Raw genomic sequence first — 25942 nt, 5'->3', positions numbered from 1 at the left:
TCTCATATAGATATAAGCGCAAGCTTAGAGAAGAGCAATAATGCAACTATAGCAGGTGGTATAGGAGGCCTAGATTTCCTGCTCATGCTCTCTGTTCCTCCTAAGGCTCCTATAGTCCTGGATGTAATGTCTTTATCTAATGACAGATGCTGGTATGGCTGAATTTATGACTTGGCAGGTCTAACAGAACCCAGCTCATAATGGAAAGTTTCATACTCAAAGTAACTTGGTGCCCCAGAGTCAAGTGTCCTATCTCTACCAGGGCCCAGTAAGGCACCAGGAGCTATTTCTCTTAGGGTGTATAATCCTCTTCTGTGACTAACATGACCTTGTTCCAAATTCCCAGGACCTGCACTGTGATTCTTCCACTGGGGCTTCCCATAAACTCCACATTGCATCTTTTCCCACCACAGATACCTTCAACTGGGCCTGTTGGCTTATATGGCCCAAGCATCAAGGCTGCTTCCCCTACTGCTTGGCCCTGCTTCAGAGCCCCTTCCCACTCCAAGCACCATAAAGGATGATAGCATTCTGTGTTACCTCAGTATAGGGGCTAGAACAGTATTCCTAGGTGTGAAATATCTTACTTTCAGAACCTGAAGAGGCCTATCTGGCACTGTGCTTCTTTCAATGTACTTGGGATGCAAGATGAAACAATTTTTTCTTTCACTTTGGAGGGGATATCCTAGCATGCCCTGAAACTGGGCCCCTAAGTGTTTTACCAAAATGACATGTCTCCAGTTCACTGCAGTTTTTCTCCCACCCTGCACAGCACGTATGTGTCTTAATAAGGCCACCAGCATCCTAGCAAACTTTTGCTTATGCTGTTCAGTCAACTTGATGTCATCAATGTAATGAATCAACATGATATTCTTTGAGATGGTCCGGATCATACTACATTATGACAAAGGGCAGGAAATGTAATATAATCCCAGGGCAAAACTATAAATAACTACAGTGGTTAATTTTATGTGTCAACTTGACTAGGCCACGAGATGCCCAGATATTTGGTCAAACATTATTCTAGGTGTTTCTCTGAGGGTATTTTTGAATGAAATTAGCATTTAAATCAGTAGACTGAGTTAAGCAGATTGCCCTCCTGGATGTGGGTGGGCCTCATCCAACTAGTTGAAGGTCTGAATAGAACAAAAAGGCTGACCTTCCCCTTACTGAAATAGAGTTTTTTCCTGCTTGACTGCCTTTGAACTGGGACATCAGCTTTTTTCCTGCCTTCAGACTCAAACTGAAATATTGGTTTTTCCTGGGTCTCAAGCCTGGCATAATTCAGACTGGAACTATACTCTCAGTTTTCCCAGTTCTTACACCTTCCGACTCAGACTAGAACTAAGCCATTGGCTCCTGGGTCTCCAGGCAAGGTAAGCTTGCCCACTTACCTTATAGATCTTCCCTGGAAAACCCTGACTAATATAATAACTGTGTTTCATGTGAATGTATGTCATTCTGATTCTTTCTTGATTAGGACAGAAAAGAAATGCATTTGTCAACAAAATGGTTACATACTATGTACCTGAGGCCATATTAATCTAATCTAGTGATGGTACCATGTCCAGTATGGCAGTTGCTACTGCCATACAATCAAGGCTGCTACTTGGTTGAGATTGTGGTAATCTACAGGCATCATGTGGAAACTTTCTAGATTCTGCAGGGGCCATACTGGCAAGTTAAATGGGGGTTACAGTAGAGATCACAACCCCTTGCATCCTCTCAATCTTTAAACATGGCACTAATCTCCTCCACTGTCCCCACCCCAACTCTGAGGGTTCACAGGGATGGGGCATTTTCAGAGGCATGGTGGGGTCAGACAGGCAGAATGGCCAGACCATGGTGCCAACCTTTCAAGGTCTTTGCAGCTGAATAGAGGTCTTCAGGGCAAAGATTTCCCATTAAAGGAGTCCTGCATTAAGCACAAATGGCAAGGCACATGTACAGTCATTGGCTAGAGCCTCCCTGAGAAAAGCATGCCTTCAGCTCACAAACTGAGGTAGACCCTGGTGAAACTAACAGCTGGAAACTATTAGCTAAACACATTCCTTGCAGTGGAGCAAATAAAGGGGATATCAGTGACACAGTTGTGTGTCTGCCATTTTTTCCTTTCTTCCTATACACCCACCCTTATCAACTTTTCCAGGCACCTGGTATCTCCAAGCCCTGAGTTTTTCTAAGGTTTGTAATATAAACAAACCTTCTTCGTGGATTCCACCCCCTGAAGATTTCCGGGTTTCTTCTTACTCCATTCAGCAAAGACAATTTGTCCATCTGCTTTTCATCTTCCAGATTTTTAAAAAATGTTGATCCTCTGTTGTTATCTCATTTGTTCTTTCCAAGGGTTTATACTTTTCTCATTCTCTTTTTGCCATCTAGATCAGGGGTTGGCAAAACTTTTTCTATATAGAGCCAGATGGTATATCTTTTAGGCTTAATAGTCCATGCAAAAAACAGGCTGTGGCTGTAGTTTTGGGTTCACGGATAAAATGTGTCTCCTTTGTCTCTACCAGAAAAGGAAAGGAACTGAAATTAAGAGAAGGGAGAGATTGAAGTGTGGCGCCAAGATTGAAAGGAGAAAGAGGTTGAGGGGTAGTGAGAAAGGTTGGAGAAGAGAGTAAGAAGAGGCCGCTTACCGGATTTAAAATTGGTGAGATGTTCCTTGGGCTGGTCAGAGGACCCGAGGTCGTAGGTGGATCTTTCTCACAGAGCAAAGAGCAGGAGGACAGGGGATTTATCTCCCAAGAGAGGTCCCCCGATCCGAGTCACGGCGCCAAATTTCACACGCATCCATGTGAAGAGACCACCAAACAGGCTTTGTGTGAGCAATAAAGCTTTTTGATCACCTGGATGCAGGTGGCTGAGTCCGAAAAGAGAGTCAGTGAAGGGAGATAGGGGTGGGCTGTTTTATAGGATTTGGGTAGGTAAAGGAAAATTACAGTCAAAGGGGGTTGTTCTCTGGCAGGCAGGGGTGGGGGTCACAAGGTGCTCAGTGGAGGAGTTTTTGAGCCAGGATGAGCCAGGAGAAGGAATTTCACTAGGTAATGTCATCAGTTAAGGCAAGGACCGGCCATTTTCACTTCTTTCCTGGTGGAATGTCATCAGTTAAGGCAAGAACAGGCCATTTGAATTTCCCTTCTTTTGTGATTCTTCAGTTACTTCAGGCCATCTGAATGTATATGTGCAGGTCACAGGGGATATGATGGCTTAGCTTGGGCTCAGAGGCCTGACACTGGCCCCATTTAAACTCTTGTAACTAATTTGCTTTTGTGCTTAATCTTACATTCATAATTGTGTTCCTTTTCTTAAAGAGAGCACCTAGATTGCATAGGCTCCTGGTCCCACAAAACTTGGACCTGCCTCAATTTCTGAAAAGTAATAAGGGCCAGGCACAGTGGCTCAAGCCTGTAATCCCAGCACTTTGGGAGGCCGAGACGGGCAGATCACAAGGTCAGGAGATCGAGACCATCCTGGCTAACACGGTGAAACCCCGTCTCTACTAAAAAGTACAAAAAACTAGCCGGGCGTGGTGGCGGGCGCCTGTAGTCCCAGTTACTCGGGAGGCTGAGGCAGGAGAATGGCGTAAACCCGGGAGGCGGAGCTTGCAGTGAGCTGAGATCTGGCCACTGCACTCCAGCCTGGGTGACAGAGCGAGACTCTGTCTCAAAAAAAAAAAAAAAGAAAAGTAATAAGGAATAATTACCAGAATCATATATAAGAAGAGAACGACCGGGTACAGTGGCTCACGCCTGTAATCCCAGCACTTTGGGAGGCCAAGGCGGGTGGATCACAAGGTCAGGAGTTCAAGACCAGCCTGGCCAAGATGGTGAAACCCCATCTCTACTAAAAACAACAAAAATTAGCCCAGCGTGGTGGCAGTCGCCTATAGTCCCAGCTACTCGGGAGGCTGAGACAGGAGAATCACTTGAAATGGGTGGCAGAGGTTGCAATGAGCCAAGATCACGCCACTGCACTCCAGCCTGGGCAACAGAGCAAGACTCCATATCAAAAAAAAAAAAAAACAACAAAGCAAAACAAAACTCTGAATGCATTATCCTCAGAAGATGAGTTATCCACTTATTCTACAAAAAATGATATAGGCCATTGCACTGACTTCTTCCTTTCCTTCTCTAAAGATCACAGCATCCTGCCTTCTTTTTATCCTGCCTCCTACCAAATTTAAGCTCTTTGCCTATGCCCTCCAACTTACCTTCTCTGGGTCCTTCAGGATCTTCCTGTCATAATTAGCCCCTGTTTTTCAGACCTTCTCAGTTTCTGTCTCTCCACTGGGGATTTTCACTTTCCCTTCCAATATGTACAAACTCTCTTATTCTGAGAGGAAAAGAGTATCTGTTTGACCCCTCGGTTCTCTCTGACTTGTGTTATATTTCACACTCTCTTTTCATTGTCATACTTGAATAAGCAGTCTAGATGTAAACGTCTCTACGTCTTCACCACTATCTCCTTAATGCCCAAACATTAATAAAATCTGGCAGTATCAATTACTTCTGAAACTAAGGATGAAGGAGAGTGGCTAAAACGAGGATTGGGTAAAAGCTATTTGAGTAGTGATTACTTTCCTACATCTCCTCCCCCATTTCCCTATGGCTACATGACCGTCCCTCTCCCACTACAGTAGAAGTTTGGAGGCTGATTTTCTGGGGAAGGTATGATGAATACCTCTGGACTGGGGGTGCCAGGTTTAGTTAAAGGGTTGGATACCTTGTAAAAACAGGGAAATCAGATGACAATACACATAGTAAATGCTGAGACCCTCTTAGTTCATCTCCCACACCACTCCCAGAACACTGACTGCAGCTGGACCTCTGCAGGCAGGAAATGCAAGACTCTCACCAGGGAGTCTGACCATCCCAAAAGAAAGACCTAAAAATACTGACATTAGGGGTTTTTCCAACAAATGGCTCATGTTGATCTGTTCACAGAGATACTCAAAATGAACAAGCCCCACCTCATGCTCAAGCTTCCAATCAGCTCTTTAACTTGTAATCATGAGCAGATAACCAAGAATTTTTATATCTTTGAAGAAAATCTCTCACACAAAAGACATATATCAAAATAACCAAACAACAAATGGAAAAAAATTCTTTGGGAAAATAAAGCATCTGCCAGGAGAAGAAAATTCCACAGAGAGGAGAGAAAATAACACATGCATAAAACAAGAATAAGGTGTCATATAGGGTGTCATCAACAACGAATTAATAAAAGGAGCATTTAGAGGACAAATGAAAAAGAATTTTGGAAATTAAATACATAATAGCAAAAATTCACATATTAATAAAGTTGAAGAAATCTCTTTAAGTAGTGCAAAATGAGTTAGAAATGGAAAATAGGAGAGAAAAGATGAGAAAATTAGATGACCAGTTCAAAATGTACCCCATCAGAATAATAGCAGTCCCCAAAAATAATCAGAGGGGAGGGAATCATCAATGAAATAATTTAAGCTGGGCAAAGTGGCTCACGCCTGTAATCCCAGCACTTTGGAAGGTCAAGGCAGGAAGTTTGCTTGAGGCCAGGAGTTTGGGAACAGTCTGGGCAACACAGTGGGACCCCACCTCTACAAAAAAAATTTTAAAAACTTAGCCAGGCTTGGTGGCACACGCCTGTAGTTCTAACTACTGAGGAGGATAAGGTGAGAGGATCTCTTGAGTTCAGGAATTTGAGGTTACAGTGAGCTACGATCACACAACTACACTCCAGCCTGAGTTACAGAGCAAGACCCTATCTCTAAAAAAAGAAAAAGGAAAGGAAGAACTCAAGAAAACTTCCCAGAATTGAGGCACACAAATTTCTAGATTTGAAAGAGCTACGGCAAAAAGTTGGAAATGACTGGAACATGAGGAGGTTAGTGACGCCTGCTGAAGGACCCTTTATGCCATTCCAAGGAGCTTACATTTTATCCTGTAAGCACTTAGGAGCCAGCAGAGATTTTTAAGAGGGAACGACCAGATTAAATTGTATACAAAGAGGAGGTAGAAATGTGACAGGAGAATGAAAATGGTGTGGAGAGGACAGAAAATAATGGCAATGAGAATGGTTCCATGGATATTTCAATGGGTTAGGAGAAGAATGTTAAAGCAGATTTAAGAACTATTTGGGAGGTGGACTAAGCAGACCTGGAGCGATAAAGAAGTTTTGATGAAAAATAAAGAAAGTAGCAAATGGTTTCAAATGTTTAACTTGAACTATGTAGTAAAAGTTGAAGTCAATAACCAAAATAGAAAATTCAGGAGTAGCAGACTTCAAGGAAAGAATGATGAGTTCACTTTTGGGACATTTTAGGCTTGAGGTACTTGTGAGAAATCCAAGTGTAAATTGGTCTGAAGCCTAGGAGAATAGCTTAGGACAAAGAAGAATTTGGTTAGGGTTAGGGTAAGAGCTGGGATCTTATAGAAAAAGTTGAGGTCACCCAGAACAAGTATATAGAGTTGAGGGGTGGGGAGGGAGGGAGGAACTAGAATGAAACCAAGTGACCACTAACAATTGAGGGGTAGACACATAGGGAGAAGCAACAAAAGAGACTGAGTCATACAAGAAGTAGAGAGTGTGGTCATACAAGCCCAGTGAGGAATGGAATTTAAGAAGGAAAAGCAAAACAAGGAAACAAGGAAAGAACAAAAGCCTTAGAAGAGCCCCACTACTAAGCTAAGACTCAGACCTCTTTGGAGAGGGAGTAGCTGCCTCAGGAACAAGATGCCTTCAGGTGATGAAGGAACTCGTCAAACGTTGCAGACCAGAGCTGGCTCACAGGACTGACTCACCAGAGGGCGGAAAAACTTGCCAGACTATGCAGGTAGCTGGATCTGTTTAGGAGCACCCCACTGGCTGATGGAAAAACTTGCTGAAGGGCACAGGTTGGCGGTAGCTGGTCAGTAAAGCAACCTGCTAGGTAGCAGAGGCAAAAGGATGCAGGGCAAAGCTGGCTGCTGAGGTGAGCAATACCAGGCCTCCTTCATGATGTCAAAAACCAGCTCAGTGGAACCAGGAAAGGAAGTATCTTTCTTCTTCTATGGCCTTGCAGTGTTTCTCCAGAACTCCCTATTGACAAGACTAATATCAAGAAGCTGACAAAGTAAACCTGTTTACAGGGTCCATCTCCAATACTAACTAGCAGGGCAAAGAAGGGTACATTTGGATCTGAGAAGCAATAAATTAATAAATGGTACAGTTCATCCCTTTGGCTTCCATATGCACCCATTTACATACATTCAAACTTCCATACAACAATAAAACGACTCTATGTTTCTACCTAAAAAGATTCAGCTCAGATGATGATGCCTTTCATGTCCACATTCAAAATACCTGTTTCAGCTGAGCACAGTGGCTCATGCCTGTAATCCCAGCATTTTGGGAGGCCGAGCCAGGCAGATCACTTGAGGTCAGGAGTTTGAGACCAGCCGAACCAACATGGTGAAACCCCATCTCTACCAAAAATGCAAAAATTAACCGGGCATGGTGGCACATGCCTGTAATGCCAGCTACTCGGGAGACTGAGACAGGAGAATCACTTGAACCCAGGAGGCGGAGGTTACAGTGAGCTGAGATGTGCTCCAGCCTGGGAGACAAAGTGAGATTCCGTCTCAAAAAAAAACAAAACAAAACAAACAAACAAAAACACCTGTTGGGCCTCTACAGAGACTGGATGGGTCTTAGAGAATGACTATAGATGATCAGGTCACAAGACAACACCATGAAAGGATGGGATTTTGTCTTACAGAATTCAGTGTATGCTTTGAATCAGATATCATTATATGGCACTGTCTCTTCTATAACCTGGATCATGGAGGCAGATTTCCCCTTGCTGTTCTCATGATATTGAGTGAGTTCTTATGAGATCTGGTTGTTTAACCAGATCTCTCCCCCTTTCTCTCTCTTCCTCCTGCTCTGGCCATGTACGATGTTCCTGCTTCCCCTTCCATCATGATTGAAAGTTTCCTGAGGCCTCCCCAGTCATGCTTCCTGTGCAGCCTGCAGAACTGTAAGCCAATTAAATGTCTTCTCTTTATCAATTACCAAGTTTCAGGGATTTCTTTATAGCAGTGCAAGAATGGACTAATACAATATCCAACTCCCTAGAGCAGACTGAGATTGGATCCTACTCATGATTCTAGTGGCAACCAAGTGTGATTGTAGTGATTCTTGAGGAGGATGCACATCCCTTTGCAAAACTGTCCCAGTTAGGTTGTTACCAGTTTTCAACCAAAGCAAGGCTAGTGTACGCAAACACAGAAGACAAGCTACTTTCTTTGGCAAGGAAGGTTCATGGTGTCTTGGTTTGAGACAAAATTTTGTTTTGTAATTTTTTACAAAAACCCAGGGCTGAAATGGTTATTTGTTGGAGGCAGACACCCAGGCTTCTTTTATTTTGTTATTCAGGGATCCTCTACATGCGGTTTGCATCTTGTCCAAGATGCACCCTCAATTAAGTCTGGTAAGAGGGGCAATTACAGGCCGGGCGCGGTGGCTCAAGCCTGTAATCCCAGCACTTTGGGAGGCCGAGACGGGTGGATCACGAGGTCAGGAGATCGAGAGCATCCTGGCTAACACGGTGAAACCCCGTCTCTACTAAAAAAAAAATACAAAAAACTAGCCGGGCGAGGTGGCTGGCGCCTGTGGTCCCAGCTACTCGGAGGCTGAGGCAGGAGAATGGCGTGAACCCGGGAGGCGGAGCTTGTAGTGAGCCGAGATCGCGCCACTGCACTCCAGCCTGGGCGACAGAGCGAGACTCCGTCTCAAAAAAAAAAAAAAAAAAGAGGGGCAATTATTGTGTAGATGGTAAGAGGGGCAATTATTGTGTAGATCATGCCCCTTCCTTTGTCTGAAGACACACATGTCACTTTCACCCACATTCCGCTGGCCAGAACTTAATCATACAGTCGCAACTGTCTAAAAGAAAGACCAAAAACAAAAGAATAAAGAAAAATTTTGTCTTTGTTCTGAGTACCCATGTGCCCAGTACAGATTTGGGGATAGTAATACCAAAGGAAGATAGAAAGAATAAATCCTGGGACTGAACAATCAGCAGCTTCTGCCACAAGTGTTAGGTTGTAAAAGAAAATCACATCAAATACTTTTTGGAAATTATGTGTTAAACAAATGGGACCTTATCTTTTTCTTGACAGCAGAATATATGGTTATGCCGATTGTGAGTCACCAAGACTTCTTTGGCCATGAACGTTTTTTTTCAGACTACTTTAAAGGACTAGTGTCTCACAAAATACATTTTGCCAAATACTACACGTATCAATAAATACAAACGATTTTGAAAAAAAACTCAAGAAAAGGCACAAGATTCATCTATTAATAATTTTAAAGGTGAATTATTTCAAGACATAAATAAACATACAATTTCAATATTCTTTAAAATTTTCCAGACCAAGAAAAAGGAGAAAATGTTCATGATTTATTTTACAATGCTACCATAACCCCAATTCAGAGACCTGACAAATACAGCACAGAAAAAAAGTTACAGACAAACCTCACTTGACCAAAATTCATAAATAAAACTTTAGCACACGGATTCAGCAGAATATTAAAGAGTTATTCACCACAACTATGTAAGATTTGTTCCAGGAACGTAAGAATGGTTCAATATTAGGAAATCTATTAATACAACTTATCACATACATTTTCAAGGTAGAAAAACTATACGAACACCTTAAAAGGTGCCAAAAGGTTGAACATGATCTTAAAAAAAGATGCCAAAGGCATTTAAGAATGTAAGAATGTATAGCATATATTCCTTATGATTTAAAGATGTTTTAGTAATATAGGAAAGAAGAAAGAATACCTCTCTAACATTAAAAAAAAAAAAACTATATCAAACCACCAACAAATGTTGTATATTAATGTTAACACTCCAGGAATGTTCCTACAAAACTCAAAAACAAAGATTATCTGCTAACAATCCTATATGTTAACAATAGTTAACCTATTGTACTAGCAAAATAAACAGATCCTTAACACTGACCATGGGTGAGAATATGGGGAAATAGACACTTTCATCCACCTTTCTGGAGACCAAGTTGACAACCTGTATCAAAAAGTTAAGAATTATTCGTACACCAGGCCGGGCGCGGTGGCTCAAGCCTGTAATCCCAGCACTTTGGGAGGCCGAGGTGGGCGGATCACAAGGTCAGGAGATCGAGACCACTGTGAAACCCCGTCTCTACTAAAAATACAAAAAATTAGCCGGGCGCGGTGGCGGGCGCCTGTAGTCCCAGCTACTCAGGAGGCTGAGGCAGGAGAATGGCGGGAACCCGGGAGGCGGAGCTTGCAGTGAGCCGAGATCGCGCCACTGCACTCCAGCCTGGGCAACAGCGTGAGACTCCGTCTCAAAAAAAAAAAAAAAAAAAAAAAAAAAGAATTATTCGTACACCTTCAACTGAACAATTTTCAGCTGTAGATATATATTACAAAGGAATAATCAGACAAGTTCACCTGTGCACAGCAACATGTATTGTAGCACTGGTAGGTCGTGAAATGAGAAAACCCAGGAAAAATCCAAATGTGCAATCTTAGAGGATTAGTTGAGGCATAGTTGTATTTGGTCAGGGCTTCATTGCCTTAACTTTGCCCACTCCTCTACCAGAGAAAGAGGGAGATTTGTGGGAGGTTTACCACTGCTCAGAAAGTTCTTCCTTGATCCTTCCTTCTAGGGTGTTGCTGCCACCTGGAACAGGTAGGCAGGAAGGAGCCTCTCACTGTCTCACTATAACCAACACATACCACCTACTCTTGCCAGTTGCCCCCGAGTGTAACCTGAGTGTTAGATCAACTTTCCTAAGTCAATATGAATTTTTTAAATGCAGAAAACATACCAAGACATTTATTTGACAAGATGAAATCTAGTAAGCTTTTACTTATCTTAGTTACCCCATTTAGAAAGAATACAGATTTAGGAGTAATGAAGCCTAAAATTTTGGAGAGAGGGGTTTTAAGAAAAGACAACTCTTGGCCAGGCACGGTGGCTCACGCCTGTAATCCCAGCACTTTGGGAGGCTGAGGCAGGCGGATCACCTGAGGTCGGGAGTTCAAGACCATCCTGACCAACATGGAGAAACCTGTCTCTACTAAAAATACAAAATTAGCCGGGCATGGTGTATGCCTGTAATCCCAGCTACTCGGGAGGCTGAGGCAGGGGAATGGCGTGAACCCGGGAGGCGGAGCTTGCAGTGAGCCGAGATTGTGCCACTGCACTCCAGCCTGGGCGACAGAGCGAGACTCTGTCTAAAAAAAAAAAGAAAAAAGAAAAAACAGCTCTTAAGATCATTGGGAATGATCCTTGATGATAAATAGTGGGTGCCTTAGGTCCAAATAGCATGGCGAAACAATGCTATTTGGCAGCATGGGGAAAGCAGCATTAGAAACATAATTGAGGCTGGGTGTGGTGGCTCATGTCTGTAATCCCAGCACTTTGGGAGGCCATGGTGGGTGGATCACTTGAGGTCAGGAGTTTGAGACCAGCCTGGCCAACATGTGAAACCCCATCTCTGCTAAAAATACAAAAATTAGCCAGGTGTCGTGGCACCCGTCTGTAATCCAAGCTACTTGGGAGGCTGAGGTAGGAGAATTGCTTGAATCCAGGAGACAGATGTTGCAGTGAGCCGAGATCGTGTGACTGCACTCCAGCCTGGGCGACAGAGCAAGACTCCATCTCAAACAAACAAACAAAACCCATCATCGAGTCATATAAATCATGTGAAATTTCTAGGAATGATCATATATTTACTGGAAGCTTCTTCTTCTTGGGCTGAAATGAGAGATCTGAAGAAGAAAAAATAGACAAGTAACGTAGTCATCAGAGAATATATAAAATTTTGAGGGAGAATGAAAAGTGCATCTGTGAATTGAATATGTTCATACCTTCTTTTGGTTACACTAAAACATTACATCTAATGTCATGCTCTCTAATTTGTACATTAGATGATACATCTTTTCTGGGCCTCTAAACCATACTGTTCGGTCTCCCACATCCATCCACAGGAAAATTATGAACTAGCTATGCTTCTTAAGTTCAAACCATAACTCTCTCATTTTAACCCAACAAATATTATTTCAACACGTTACTCATATGGTGAGTGGAGTCCTGGCCATGAGGACATCGGGACTCCTCACTAGAAAATATGTCTAGCCAGGAGAATGGCATACACCTGGGAGGCGGAACTTGCAGTGAGCCGAAATCTGGCCACTGCACTCCAGCCTGGGCAACAGAGCAAGACTCCGTCTCAAAAAAAAAAAAAAAGAAAAAAAAAAGAAAGAAAGAAAATATGCCTAGCCACCTAATTATTAGATTGGTGCAAAAGTAATTGTGGTTTTCCATTAAAAGTAATGGCAAAAACCGCAATTACTTTTGCACCAACCTAATACTTTGTATTTATATTAAATTCACTTGTTTTTTATGCCACAAGTTCTATGGGAATCAGTATTTTTTAATATATAAAATTTGTTGGTTGACGGCATATTCAGACCTAGAAAAAAAATCACAGTATCTTTCCTCCCAGGAACAAAAGCTAAGAGCAGGTAAGAACCCAGAAAGTTACTCATCAGTGCAGAAAAATAGGCTTAGGGTCTTTCCTTTGCTGCCAGAGTAGTGCTGATTTCAGCATAAAGACATCCTTCAGTTGAGAGGCCTTGCCACTGATCAGTGATGTTCACTTTGGTTAATTAGAAATACTAAACTAACGTGGGAATAATTCTGTTAGCCTAAAAGTGCATGAATAAATTATATAAAAGCCACAAGGAAACAGAACATTCACATTAGCTTTTCTTTTCTTCTTCTTCTTTTTTTTTTTTTTCTGAGATGGAGTCTGGCTCTGTAGCCCAGGTTGGAATGCAATGGTGCGATCTCGGCTCACTGCAACCTCTGCCTCCCGGGTTCAACCGATCCTCCCGCCTCAACCTCCTGAGTAGCTGGGATTACAGGTGCCCACCACTGTACCTGGCTAGTTTTTTGTATTTTTAGTAGAGACAGGGTTTTACTATGTTGGTCAAGCTGGTCTCGAACTCCTGACCTCGTGATCTGCCCACCTCAGCCTTCCAAAGTGTTGGGATTACAGGAGTGAGCCACTGCACCTGGCCCACATTAGCTTTTCATAATGGTTCCCATCTCAACTTCACAGACTTGAAAAGGCTCCAAAGTTCAATATGATGGAAAGTCAGAATAAGACTCAACTGGGCTCATTCACACTTCAGGTACATAACTAGCTCTTGTGCAACAGACAACATGCTGCAGGGGTAAGGAATCAGTTTCCCTGAAATGTATTTTTGCCATGCTTTCATATGTACTTAAATAGAAATAACGGGTAAATTTTTGGTCAAGGATGCAGTTATGATAAGTTACTTTCCTATGATGATCCATTTCAGAGGCTTTGGTGAGATTGGGGGAAATATGGTGAACTACCTTTCTCTCAGGTCCCAGAAGGATAGAGTAGTGGTTCTTGCCAGAACGAATGTTCTCACAAAGAGGAGAACAGAACTCTCCTGACATGCTCTTTCTCTCCTCCCCCAGGGGGGACAACCACACACCTGGTTAGGGCTGCCCCTAAAAAGTAAAGGGTACTGGAAAAAATTTTTCTAGGGCCCCTACCCATATAAACAATTTAATTCACCCCAAGTCAGCATGTCAGCACCATTTTGGTAGTTCAATTTCATGCAGTTCTATGAAATAAATGCCTTGTTGGGTAGGGAGTATCCAATCTCCAGGCCACCTTTCTGGAACTGGGACCCAGCCATGGAAGCCTGGAATTACCCCATAGCATGAGTCAGACAGTTCCTCAGAATATCTGATCAACTTCATAAATGAGGTATAAATAAATAATTGAAAAATGAGATTTAAAATAATTCAATTTTTGGCCAGGCACAGTGGCTCACACCTGTAATCCCAATACTTTGGGAGTCCGAGGCGGGTGGATCACCTGAGGTCAGGAGTTTGAGATCAGCCTGGCCAACATGGTGAAACCCAGTCTCTACTAAAAATACAAAAATTAGCCGGACATGGTGGCATGTGCCTATAATCCTGGCTACTTGGGAGGCTGAGGCTGGAGAATCACTTGAACCCGAGAGGCAGAGGTCACAATGAGCTGAGATCGTGCCACTGCACTCCAGCCTGGGTGACACAGGGAGACTTAGCCTCAAAAAAAAAAAAAAAAAAAAAAAAAATTCAATTTTCAATAGCATCAAAAAACATGAAATACTTAGGTATAAATTTAACAAAGTATGTGAAAAATCTGTACACTGAAAACTATAAAACAGTTGTAAGAGATACATCAAAAGATCTATATAAATGGAGAAATACACCAGGTTCATGGATCAGAAGACTCTATCTTGTTAAGGTGTCAATTCTCCCCAAATTTATCTGTAGATTCAATCAGGTTAGTCTACCAAAAAAAAAATTTTTTTAAGTAGAAATTGACAAGCAGTTTTTTAAATGTATATGGGAACGCAAAGGACCTAGAATCTAAATGCAAAGGACTAAACAACCCTGAAAGGGAAACAAGCTAGAGGATTCATACTACCTGACTTCAAGACCTGTTATAAAACTATAGCATTAAGACTGCATGGGCTAAATGGGATCTAATTAAACTGAAGAGCTTCTGCACAGCAAAAGAAACTACCATCAGAGTGAACAGGCAACCTACAGAATGGGAGAAAAGTTTTGCAATCTACCCATCTGACAAAGGGCTAATATCCAGAACCTACAAAGAACTCAAACAAATTTACAAGAAAAAACCAAACAACCCCATCAAAAAGTGGGCAAAGGATATGAACAGACATTTCTCAAAAGAAGACATTCATACAGCCACTAGACACATGAAAAAATGCTCATCATCACCGGCCATCAGAGAAATGCAAATCAAAACCACAATGAGATACCATCTCACACGAGTTAGAATGGCAATCATTAAAAAGTCAGGAAACAACAGGTGCTGGAGAGGATGTGGAGAAACAGGAACACTTTTACACTGTTGGTGGGATTGTAAACTAGTTCAACCATTATGGAAAACAGTGTGGCGATTCCTCAAGGATCTAGAACTAGAAGTACCATATGACCCAGCCATCCCATTACTGGGGATATACCCAAAGGATTATAAGTCATGCTGCTATAAAGACACATGCACACGTATGTTTATTGCGGCACTATTCACAATAGCAAAGACTTGGAATCAACCCAAATGTCCATCAGTGACAGACTGGATTAAGAAAATGTGGCACATATACACCGTGGAATACTATGCAGCCGTAGAAAAGGATGAGTTTGTGTCCTTTGTAGGGACATGGATGTAGCTGGAAACCATCATTCTCAGCAAACTATCGCAAGAACGGAAAACCAAACACCGCATGTTCTCACTCATAGGTGGGAACTGAACAATGAGATCACTTGGACTCGGGAAGGGGAACATCACACATCAGGGCCTATCATGGGGGGGGAGGGGGGAGGGATTGCATTGGGAGTTATACCTGATGTAAATGACGAGTTGATGGGTGCAGCACACCAACATGGCACAAGTATACATATGTAACAAACCTGCACGTTATGCACATGTACCCTAGAACTTAAAGTATAATTTAAAAAAAAAAAAAAAAAAAAGACTGTATGGGCTAGGCTCAGTGGCTCATGTCTGTAATTCCAGCACTTTGAGAAGCCAAGGTGGGTGAATCATTTGAGCCCAGGAATTTGAGACCAGCCTGGGTAACATGGCAGAACCCCATCTCTACAAAAAAAAAAATACAAAAATTAGCTGGGCATGGTGGCACACGCCTGTTATACCAGCTACTCAGGGGACTGAGGCAGAAGGATTGCTTGAGCCCAGGAGGTCAAGGCTACAGTAAGCCATGATTGCACCACTGTACTCCAGCTTGGGAGACAAAGTGAGACCCTGTCTCAAAAAAACAAAGACAAAAAACCAAAACTTATGGTGGCATAAAAGATAGACATATGGACCATTGGAACTGAATAGAGAACCCATAAATAAACTCACATATATATGATGAGTCAAAGGCACGAATATAGTTTTGACGTTTGTCCCCTCCAAATCTCATGTTGAAATAAAATCCCCAAGGTTGAAGGTAGGGCCTGGTGGAAGGTGTTTAGATCACGGGGGGAAAGATCTCTTATGAATAGCTTGGTGCCATTCTCATGGTAATGAGTGAATTCAAACAAGATCTGGTTGTTTAAAAGAATGTGGCACCTCTTCCCTCCCTCTCTCTTGCTCCCAATCTTGACATGTGACATGCTGGTTCCCTGTCACCTTCTACCATGATTGTAAGTTTCCTGAGGCCCTCACCAGGAGCAGATGCCAGTAGCATGCTTCCTGTAAAGCCTGCAGAACTGTAAGCCAACAAAACCTCTTTTCTTCATAAATTACCCAGCCTCAGGTATTTATAGCAATGCAAAAAATGGCCTAATATAGAAAATTGGTACTGAGAGTGGGGTATTGCTATAAAGATATCTGAAAATGTTCAAGTGGCTTTGGAACTGGGTAATGGGCAGAGGTTGGAAGTTTGCAGGGCTCAGAAGAAGACAGGAAGATGAGAGGAAGTTGGAACTTCATACAGTCTGGTTATGTAGTTGTGACCAAAATGTTGATAGAGATAGAGAGAGTTGGCCAGGCCTGGTGGTTCACATCTATAATCCCAGCACTTTGGGAGGCCGAGGCAGGCAGATCACAAGGTCAGGAGTTCAAGACTAGCCTGACCAACATGGTGAAAACCCTGTCTCTACTAAAAATACAAAAAAATTAGCTGGGCATGGTGGGGTGCACCTGTAATCCCAGTTACTTGGGGGGCTGAGGCAGGAGAATAGCTTGAACTCGGGAGGCGGAGGCTGCAGTGAGCTGAGATTGTGCCATTGCACTCCAGCCTGGGTGACAGAGCGAGACTCCATCTCAAAAAAAAAAAAAAAAAAATAGAGACAGTGAAGGCCAGGCTGACGAAATCTCAGATGGAAATTGAGAAGTTATTAGGAACTGGATTAAAGTTCACCCATGCTAAGCCCTACCAAAGAGTTTGGCTGCCTTGTGTCCACATCCTAGAGATCTATGGAAGGTTGAGCTTAAGAGTGACAGCTTAGGGTATCTTGCAGAAGAAACATTTAAGTGGCAAGGTATTCAAGAATTAGTGTGACTGCTTCTAACACCTACAATCAGATGCAGGAGCAAAGGAATGACTTAAAGTTGGAACTTATACTTAAAAGGGAAGCATAGTGTAAAAGTTTGGAAAATTTGCCACCTGGCCAAGTGGGAGAGAAAGAAGTCAAGCAGGCTATAGAGCAACCAATTGCTAAAGAGATTTGCATCACCAAAAGGGAACCAGGTGCCGATAGCCAAGACAATGGGAAAAGGGCCTTGAAGGCATTTCAGAGATCTGTGAGGCAGCTCCTCCCATCACAGGCCCAGAGGCCTAGGAGGAAAGATTAGCTTCATGGGCCAGGCCTGGAGCACCAAAGCACTGAACCACCTCCCTTCATCCTTGCTGCTCCAGCTACAGCCACAGCTCAAATGGACCCAAGTACTGCTTGGACCACCACTTTGGAAAGCACAAGCTTTGGTGGCTTCCACATGGTGTTAAGTCTGTGGACACATGGAATGCAAGAGTGAAGGAGGCTTGGCAGCTTCCACCTAGATTTCAGGGGATGTATGAGAAACCCTGCATGCCCATGCAGAAGCCTGCCTTAGGGGTGGAGCACTCACAGATAACTTCTATTAGGACAATGCTGAGGGTAAATGTGGGGTTGGAGCCCCTACACAGAGCCATCATCAGGGAACTGACTTGGACAGCTGTGGAAAGGGGGCCATGCCCTCTAGACCCAAGAATGGTAGAGCACCAGCAAGCTTGCAACCTCAGTATGGGAAAGCTACAGGCACTCAACTCCAGCTGTGAGTGCAGCCACAGAGGCTGTATCCTGCAAAACCATAGGGGCAGAGCTGCCCAAGACTTGGGAGCCCACCTCTGGCACCAGTGCACCCTGGATACAGAACATGGGGTCAAAGGAGATTATTTTGGAGCTTTAAGTTTTAATAACTGCCCTGCTGGGTTTAGGACTTCCATGGTGCCTGTTGCCCCTTTCTTTTGGTCTATTACTCTCTTTAGAAATAGGAATGCTCACCCAATGACTATACCACCATTTTATCTTGGAAATAAATAACTTGTTTAATTTCATAGGATTATAGGTGGAAGGAGATGAGTCTCAAATGAGACTTAGGACTTTGGACTTGATGTTGGAATGAGTTAAGACTTTGGGGGACTGTTGGGAAAAGTTGATTGCATTTTACAATGTGAGAAGGACAGGAGATTTGGAGGGTCAGGGGTGGAATGATATGGTTTGGATATTTGTCCCCTCCAAATCTCATGTTGAAATGTGATTTTCAGTGTTGGAGGTGGGACCTGGTGGGAGGTATTTGTATCATGGAGGCAGATCCCTCCTGAACAGCTTCACACCATCCCCTTGGTGATGACAGTTCTCACTCAGTTCGGGCAAGAGCTGGTTATTTGAAAGCATGTGGCACACCCCCACTCTCTCTTTTGCTCCAACTCTCACCATGTGACATGCTTTCTCTCCCTTTGCCTTCCACCATGTTTATAAGCTTCCTGAGGCCCTCACCAGGAGCAGATGCTGGAGTCATGCTTGAGCATGTGTTGCTATAAATAAATATCTGGGATTTGATAATTTATAAAGTTCTGCAGGCTCTGGCAGAACTGTAAGCCAATTAATCCTCTTTTCTTTATAAACTATCCAGCCTCAGATATTTATTTATAGCTACACAAGGATAAGTTCACAGAAAATCAAAGCAATCTAACAGAAAAGGGAAATCCTTTTAACAAATAGTGCTAGAATAGATGAATATCCATATAAAAAAATGAACCTCAACTCCTACCTCACATCATATACAAAAATTAATTCATGACACCTAAATGTAAAACTTACAACTAAAACCTTTGGCAGGGAAAAAAGGAGGCTTGGGAGTAGACAAATTTTCTTAAACATGACATGGAAAGCAATAATAATTTTTTAAGTAATAAGTTAGACTTCATCAAAATCTTCTATTCATCAAAAAATATCATTAAGAAAATAATAGGAGGCCAGATAGAATTGTTGATGCCCATAATCCCAGCATTTTGGGAGGCCAACATGGGAGGATCACTTGAGTCCAGGAATTTAAGATCAGCCTGGGCAACAAAGCAAGACCCCGTCTCTACAATGGAATACTATTTAACCTTAAAAAGAATAAAATCATGTTATTTTTAGCAACATAGATGGAACTTGGGGTCATTATGTTAGATGAAATAAGCCAGGCACAGAAAGATAAATGTTGCATGTTTTTACTCATATGTGGAATCTAAAAAAGTTGATCTCATGGAGGTAAAGTAGCATGAGAGTTACCAGAGACTGGGAAGAGTGTGTGAAGCATGGGAGATGAAGAGAGGTGGGTTAATAGGTGTAAACATATAGCTAGGCAGAAATAAAAAGTTATAATGTTCAATAGCAGAGTAGGGTGACTATGGTTAATAATGTATTGTATATTTCAAATTAGCTAGAAGAGAGGATTTGAAATGTTCCCAATGCAAATAAATGATATGTGCTCAAGGTGATGATAGCCTAAATATGCTGACTTGATTATTACACATTCCTATGCATGTGTCAAAGTACCCTATGTATCCCATAAATATGTACAAATATTATGTATTAATTTTAAAAACACCAAAAAAAAACCAGTGATTTATCTTCTTTCAGAATAATTATAAATAATACATATAGATATTCTCAACTTGAGGAGTTGGAGCTTAATTTCTACCCTCTCCCTTTTAAAGATGAGCTATGCAGAGTAACTCTCTATAAAAGGATGAAGCAGGGAAAGGGAGAAATAGTAACTTTACAGCATGGAAAGCTAGCAGATACCACTTTAACCAAGTGATGAAAGTTAACATCATTAGTAATATCATGTGGGTATCACTCATTGTTGATGGGATCTAATGAGAAGGGCACTTTATTTCTCTGATACTCTTTCCAAAAACCTAAAAGTCCAGTATAATCATGAGGAAACATTGGACAAACCCAGACTGAGGAGCATTCTATGAACTATCTAGCCAGTACTCTTCAAGAACACCAAGGTCATGAAAAACAAGGGAGGACTGAGAAACTATTACAGACTAGAGAGACCGAGAAGACATGGTAACTAAATACTAGCCTGTAGGCATACAGGTAGAGAAAAAACTGATGTATCAGAAATGTATTTAGGCTGGGCGCAGTGACCCATACCTGTAATCCCAACATTTTGGGAGACCAAAGTGTGAGGGTTGCTTGAAGCCAAGAGTTCAAGACAGGCCTGGGCAATATAGCAAGACTCCATCTCTATTTAAAAATTTATATATGTATATATATATGTGTGTGTGTGTGCATATATATATATATTTAGAGACAGAGCCAATAGACTTTGGTGTTGGGACTGATGTGAGAGTAAAGAAATTTGAGGACTAGCCGGGCGCGGTGGCTCAAGCCTGTAATCCCAGCACTTTGGGAGGCCGAGACGGGCGGATCACGAGGTCAGGAGATCGAGACCATCCTGGCTAACACGGTGAAACCTCGTCTCTACTAAAAAATACAAAAAACTAGCCGGGCGAGGCGGCAGGCGCCTGTAGTCCCAGCTACGCGGGAGGCTGAGGCAGGAGAATGGCATGAACCCAGGAGGCGGAGCTTGCAGTGAGCTGAGATCCGGCCACTGCACTCCAGCCTGGGCGACAGAGCAAGACTCCGTCTCAAAAAAAAAAAAAAAGAAATTTGAGGACTCATGAATAAACCCCTTCAATTCAGCAATTACTGGATGGTGGAACCATTTTGTAAAATGGAGAACAACGGAGATGAAGATGGGAGTGGGCAGAGATAATAATGTCAGTTTTATATGTCTACAGTTGAAGAGAAAATTCTGGCCTGGAGACAAAGTTGAGCACAACTGACATATAGATGGTAACCGAAATGATGACAATGAATGAAATCATCTAAGGAGAGAAGTTAGTGTGGCAAGAATAGAAAAGAGCTGAAGAAATAACCCTAAAGCACCCTAACACTGGAGGATGAATAGCAGAAGAAGAGCCAGCCATTAGTTGAGGAAGAAGCAGAGATATGTAATAAACTCCAAAAGAGAATGGCAACATGAAAGCCAAGAATAGAAATTGTTAAATGCCGCTAAAGGCTGAAGCGTCCCTTGGATTTAGTAACGAGAGGTTACTGATAATCTTAGTAACAGCATTGGAATGATAGAAATGAAAGACAGATTAAGTGGTTTGAAAAGGGAAAGGCTTAGGACTTCTGATTTTAAGATGGCAGAATGATTACTTACAGTAATCTCCTAAAAACATAGGAGACTCCTTTAACCCAAGCTTTGAGAAGTGCATTGGTGAGAGGAACACTACCATCCTTGAAAGGCTCTGTATTGGCCATTCTCTGTAAGTCAGGAATGACAGTGGGTGATATTGTTTGGCTGTGTTCCCACTCAAATCTCATTTTGAATTGTAGCTCCCATAATTCCCACGTGTTGTGGGAGGGAGTTGGTGGGAGATAATTGAATCATGGAGGCAGTTTCCCCCATACTGTTCTCGTGGTAGTGAATAAGTCTCACAAGATTGGATGATTTTATAAGGGGTTTCCCCTTTTGCTTGGCTCTCATTCTCTCCTTGCCTGCTGTCATGTAAGATGTGCCTTTTGCCTTCTGCCATGATTGGGAGGCCTCCCCAGCCATGTGCGACTGTGAGTCCATTAAACCTCTTTTTCTTTATAAATTACCCGGTCTCAGGTATGTCTTTATCAGCAGTGTGAAAACGGACTAATACAGTGGGCAATGTTACATTGAAATGGGCTCCTTGAATTCAATGTTTTTGATAAGATCCCAGAATGGCAGAGGCCAAGTGGAATGCTTAAGTGTCAGAGATAAGGTGGCCATCTCTCTTTCTCTCTCTCTCTTTCTGGTGTGTGTGTGTGTGTGTGTGTGTGTGTGTGTGTGTGTGTGTGTGTGTAAAGACAACCAGAAGCAGTGTACTCTGGTAGAGACAGACAAAAGTACACCTTCACTATCTTGCCTCAAGTCTGTGTTTACTCTCCAACTCTGTCATAATCTAGATTGTAGAGACTTTGATTGTATCGTCTTTCCATATCACCTAACCAACTTCTGTAAGTAGTTGACATTTTGCTGACTGTATAATAAACAGGAAGTCACATAACAAATACCCCCCCAGATGCTTTTGTAAGACACGTGCACAGCCGGGAGTGGAAAATAAACATTGTAAAAGTTCAGGAAATTGCTTTATTCTGAATGTCTGTGTTCCCCTGCCAAATTCATATGTTGAAATTGAATCACCAAGGTCATGGTATTAGGAAGTGGGGCCTTTGAGAAGTGACTAAGACATGAGGGTTCTGCCCTCATGAATGGGATTAGTGCCTTTATAAAAGAGGCCCCAGAGAACTAGCTAGCTCTTTCCATCATATGGGGATACAGCTTAAAGATACCATTTATGAACCAGGAACCAGGTCCCCACCAAACACCAAATCTGCCAATGCCTTGATTTTGGACTTCTCAGCCTCTAGAACTGTGAGAAGTAAATATGTGTATTTACTTCTTTATATAAGGAATATCTAATATCTTCATATAAGGTGCCCATTCTATGGTATGATATTTTGTTATAGTAGCTAAACAGATTAAGACAGAGACTATTACATCAGTGAAGTTTTTCAGGGGTCTAATGGTGTGTGGGATGGCAAGATATATTCTTCAAGGTGAAGAACAAGTTGCAGCTTGTACTTCTACCCCTAAGAAAAAGGTTCAGTGCCTAGTGGGTCTCTTTAGATTTTGAAAGTAGGACCACTTTGTTCTTGAGTCCATTAAGCAAAAATGGTGGGAGGTAGGGGGCTGGAGAAAGAGGCTGACTATACCACATTTGGGACCGTTTCCTTCACCAAATAATCCATAAGGCAGCCAGAATTTTTTTTTTTTTTTTTTTTTTTTAAGATGCAGTCTCGCTTTGTCATCCAGGCTGATGTGCATTGGCATGATCTCAGCTCACTGCAACTTCCACCTCCCAGGTTCAAGTGATTCTCCTGCCTCAGCCTTCCAAGTAGCTGGGATTACAGGTGCCTGCCACCATGCCCATCTAATTTTTGTATTTTTATTAGAGACCGGGTTTCACCATGTTGGCCAGGCTGGTCTCAAACTCCTGACTTCAAGTGATCCACCCACCTTGACCTTCCAAAGTGCTGGGATTACAGGCGTGAGCTGCCATGCCCAGCCAAGGCTGCCAGATTTTTTAAATTTTTTGTTGTTTTTTAGAAATAGGGTCTCACTATGTTGCCCAGGCTAGAGTGCAGTGGCTATTCACAGGTGTGATCATAGCACACTACAGCCTTGAACTCCCGACCTCAAGGGATCCTCCTGCCTCAGCCTCCCAAATAGCTGAGACTATAGGTGCATGCCACCATGCCTGATTAGGCTGCCAGTTTCAAATGGGGCACAAATCAAGGAAAGGAGGAAATAGATCCGGATATCCATGCAAGCTGAATGCAGTGGTGCTCAAAGTGTCTGTAGCAGACAGAGATAAAATAAAGCCTCTGCCACATCATAATAGGATAATCATAGTTTAAACTCTCAGTATTTGGGAACAAAATTATGCTTTCTACTGTAGACAAGCATTCTTTTTATGAAAAACAACTCCTGTAGAGACTAAATAATATCACGTGACTTGAGTTGCCCATTATAAACTGGATATTCTCTGATCCTTCAAGCCATAAATTTGACAGGTATAGCAGCATTCTATCATCAAGTGTAAGAGAAAAAGGTATGTATATATATACAAATATGTTACATACATATCTCATATATCACATGTATGAGATTACCTTTGAGCTGGTCCTGAAGACACATGTGAGTTGCATGAGCAAGTGACTCAGACTCCTACAGCACCTACTCTTACTCCATTAACACCTTCAACTCAGTTACATGAGGAAGAAAAAATCCAGACCTGATTTTCTGATGAGTCTGTACAATGTGGTGATACCACCTGAAAGGGAATGGTCACAGCATCACAGCCCCACTCAATGGCAGCTCTAAATGAACAGGAAATCTTCCCAATGTACATAACTTAAAGCAATGCACCTGTTTGTTCATTTTGCCTGGAAGAAGAGATAGCCAGAGGCATGTATTTATATTAATTCAAGGATAATGGTTACTTAATAGCTAAAGACTTGAAAGAAATGAGATTGAAAGGAAGTCTGAGAAAGAGCTCACTATAGCCTTGACCTCCTAGGCTCAAATGATCCTCCTGCCTCAGCCTCCTGAGTAGCCAGGACCACAGGTGCACGCCACCATGCCCGGCTTATTTATTTATTTATTTAGTGGACATGGGGTCTCCCTATGTTGCCCAGGCTGGTCTCAAACTCCTGGGCTCAGTAATCCTCCTGCCTCAGCCTCCCAAAGTGCTGGGATTACAGGCATGAGCCACTGTTTTAATTTTTTAATAAAAATTTAAAAATTAGCTTGGCATAGTGGCATGTGTCTGTAGTCCCACCTGCTTGGGAGGCTGAGACAGGAGGATCACTTCAGCCCAGGAGTTAGAGATATGATCATGCCACTGCACTCCAGCCTAGGTGACAGAGTGGGACCCTGTCTGTGAAAGAAAGAGAGACAGAGGGAGAGAGGAAGGAAAGGAGGGAGGGAGGGAGGGAGGGAGGGAGGGAGAGAGGAAGGAAGGAAGGAAGGAAGGAAGGAAGGAAGGAAGGAAGGAAGGAAGGAAGGAAGGAAGGGGAAGGAAAGGGAAGGGAAGGGAAGGGAAGGGAAGGGAAGGGAAGGGAGGGAGGGAGGAAGGAAGGAAGGGAGGAAGGGAAGGAGAGAGAGAGAAGGAGAAAAAGAAAGAAAGAAAAAGAAAGGAAAGAAGGAAGGAAGGGAGGGAGGGGGGAGGGAGGGAGGGGGGAGGGAAGGAGGGAAGGGAAGGAAAGAAAGAGAGAAAGAAAAAGATTGTTAAAAAAAAAGGAAAAAAACAGTTGACGCTGGAATTAGTTAAGACTTCTGGATATGTTGAGATGGGATGAATGTATTTTGTACATGAGACATATGTGAATTTGAGGGACTGAAGGGCATACTCTACAGGGTTGAATATCCCTCAAAATCCATGTGCACAGGAACCTCAGAATGTGATCTTATTTGGAAATAGGGTCTTTGCAAATGGAATCAAGTGAAGATGAGGTCATATTAGATTAGAGTGGGCACTAACTATGACTAGCATCCTTCTAAGAAGCACATTTGAAGGCACAGACAAACACAGGAAAGAAGGCTATGTGAAGACAGAGGCAGAGATTGAAGTGATGCAGCTACAATCCAAGAGAGGCCGAAGATTGGTGGCAACCACTAGGAGCTAGGGGAGGAGCACAGAATGATTCTCCCTTAGAGCCTCCAGAAGAAACCAGCGCTGCTAACACCTTGATTTTGGACTTGTGGACACCAGAACTGAGATAGGATGAATTTCTGTGGTTTTAGGCTACCCAGTTTTGATAATTTGTTACAGTAGTTGGTGTTTAGGTATTAATTGGTACTTCATTACATTCTTAATAGATATCTTTTGTTGAATATCTGGGTCACAAATCATTTCTTCCAATTCACCACTTAGCTTTTGACTTTGTCTATGATGCCATTGATATATGTAGTTTTAAATGTAAAATGTATCAACCTTTTCTTTCATGTTTTGTGCTTTTTGTGTCCTGTGTAAGAAATCCTTCTTACTCTGAAACAATAAAGATATTTCCTACATTTTCTTGTACAAGTTTACCTAATAATGTGAGAGAATTGTATTTTTTTTCAATCAGTTGCTCCAGCACCATTTAGTAAAGAGCCTATCCCTTCTCCACTGAGATGTAATTCCATCTCTATCATGGATCACACTCCCT

The 25942-nt window shown here is 42.4% G+C and overlaps 1 protein-coding gene across 1 annotated transcript in view; it reads right to left on the bottom strand.

The window, feature by feature from the left end:
- Positions 1-2639: 2639 nt before the first annotated feature.
- Positions 2640-25942, bottom strand: part of LOC144333799 (uncharacterized) — a 79198-nt gene continuing 55895 nt past the window's right edge. The window contains exon 2 of the mRNA XM_077959778.1: positions 2640-2863. Within this exon, the coding sequence (XP_077815904.1) occupies positions 2784-2863 (80 nt within the window). The 3' untranslated portion in view covers positions 2640-2783. The remainder of the gene's footprint in view (positions 2864-25942) is intronic.

Source organism: Macaca mulatta, chromosome 1 (genome assembly GCF_049350105.2).
Source record: "Macaca mulatta isolate MMU2019108-1 chromosome 1, T2T-MMU8v2.0, whole genome shotgun sequence".
NCBI classification, from domain to species: Eukaryota; Metazoa; Chordata; class Mammalia; order Primates; family Cercopithecidae; genus Macaca; species Macaca mulatta.
Note: the sequence above shows the minus strand (reverse complement) of the source record. Positions and strands in the feature narration are given on the sequence as shown.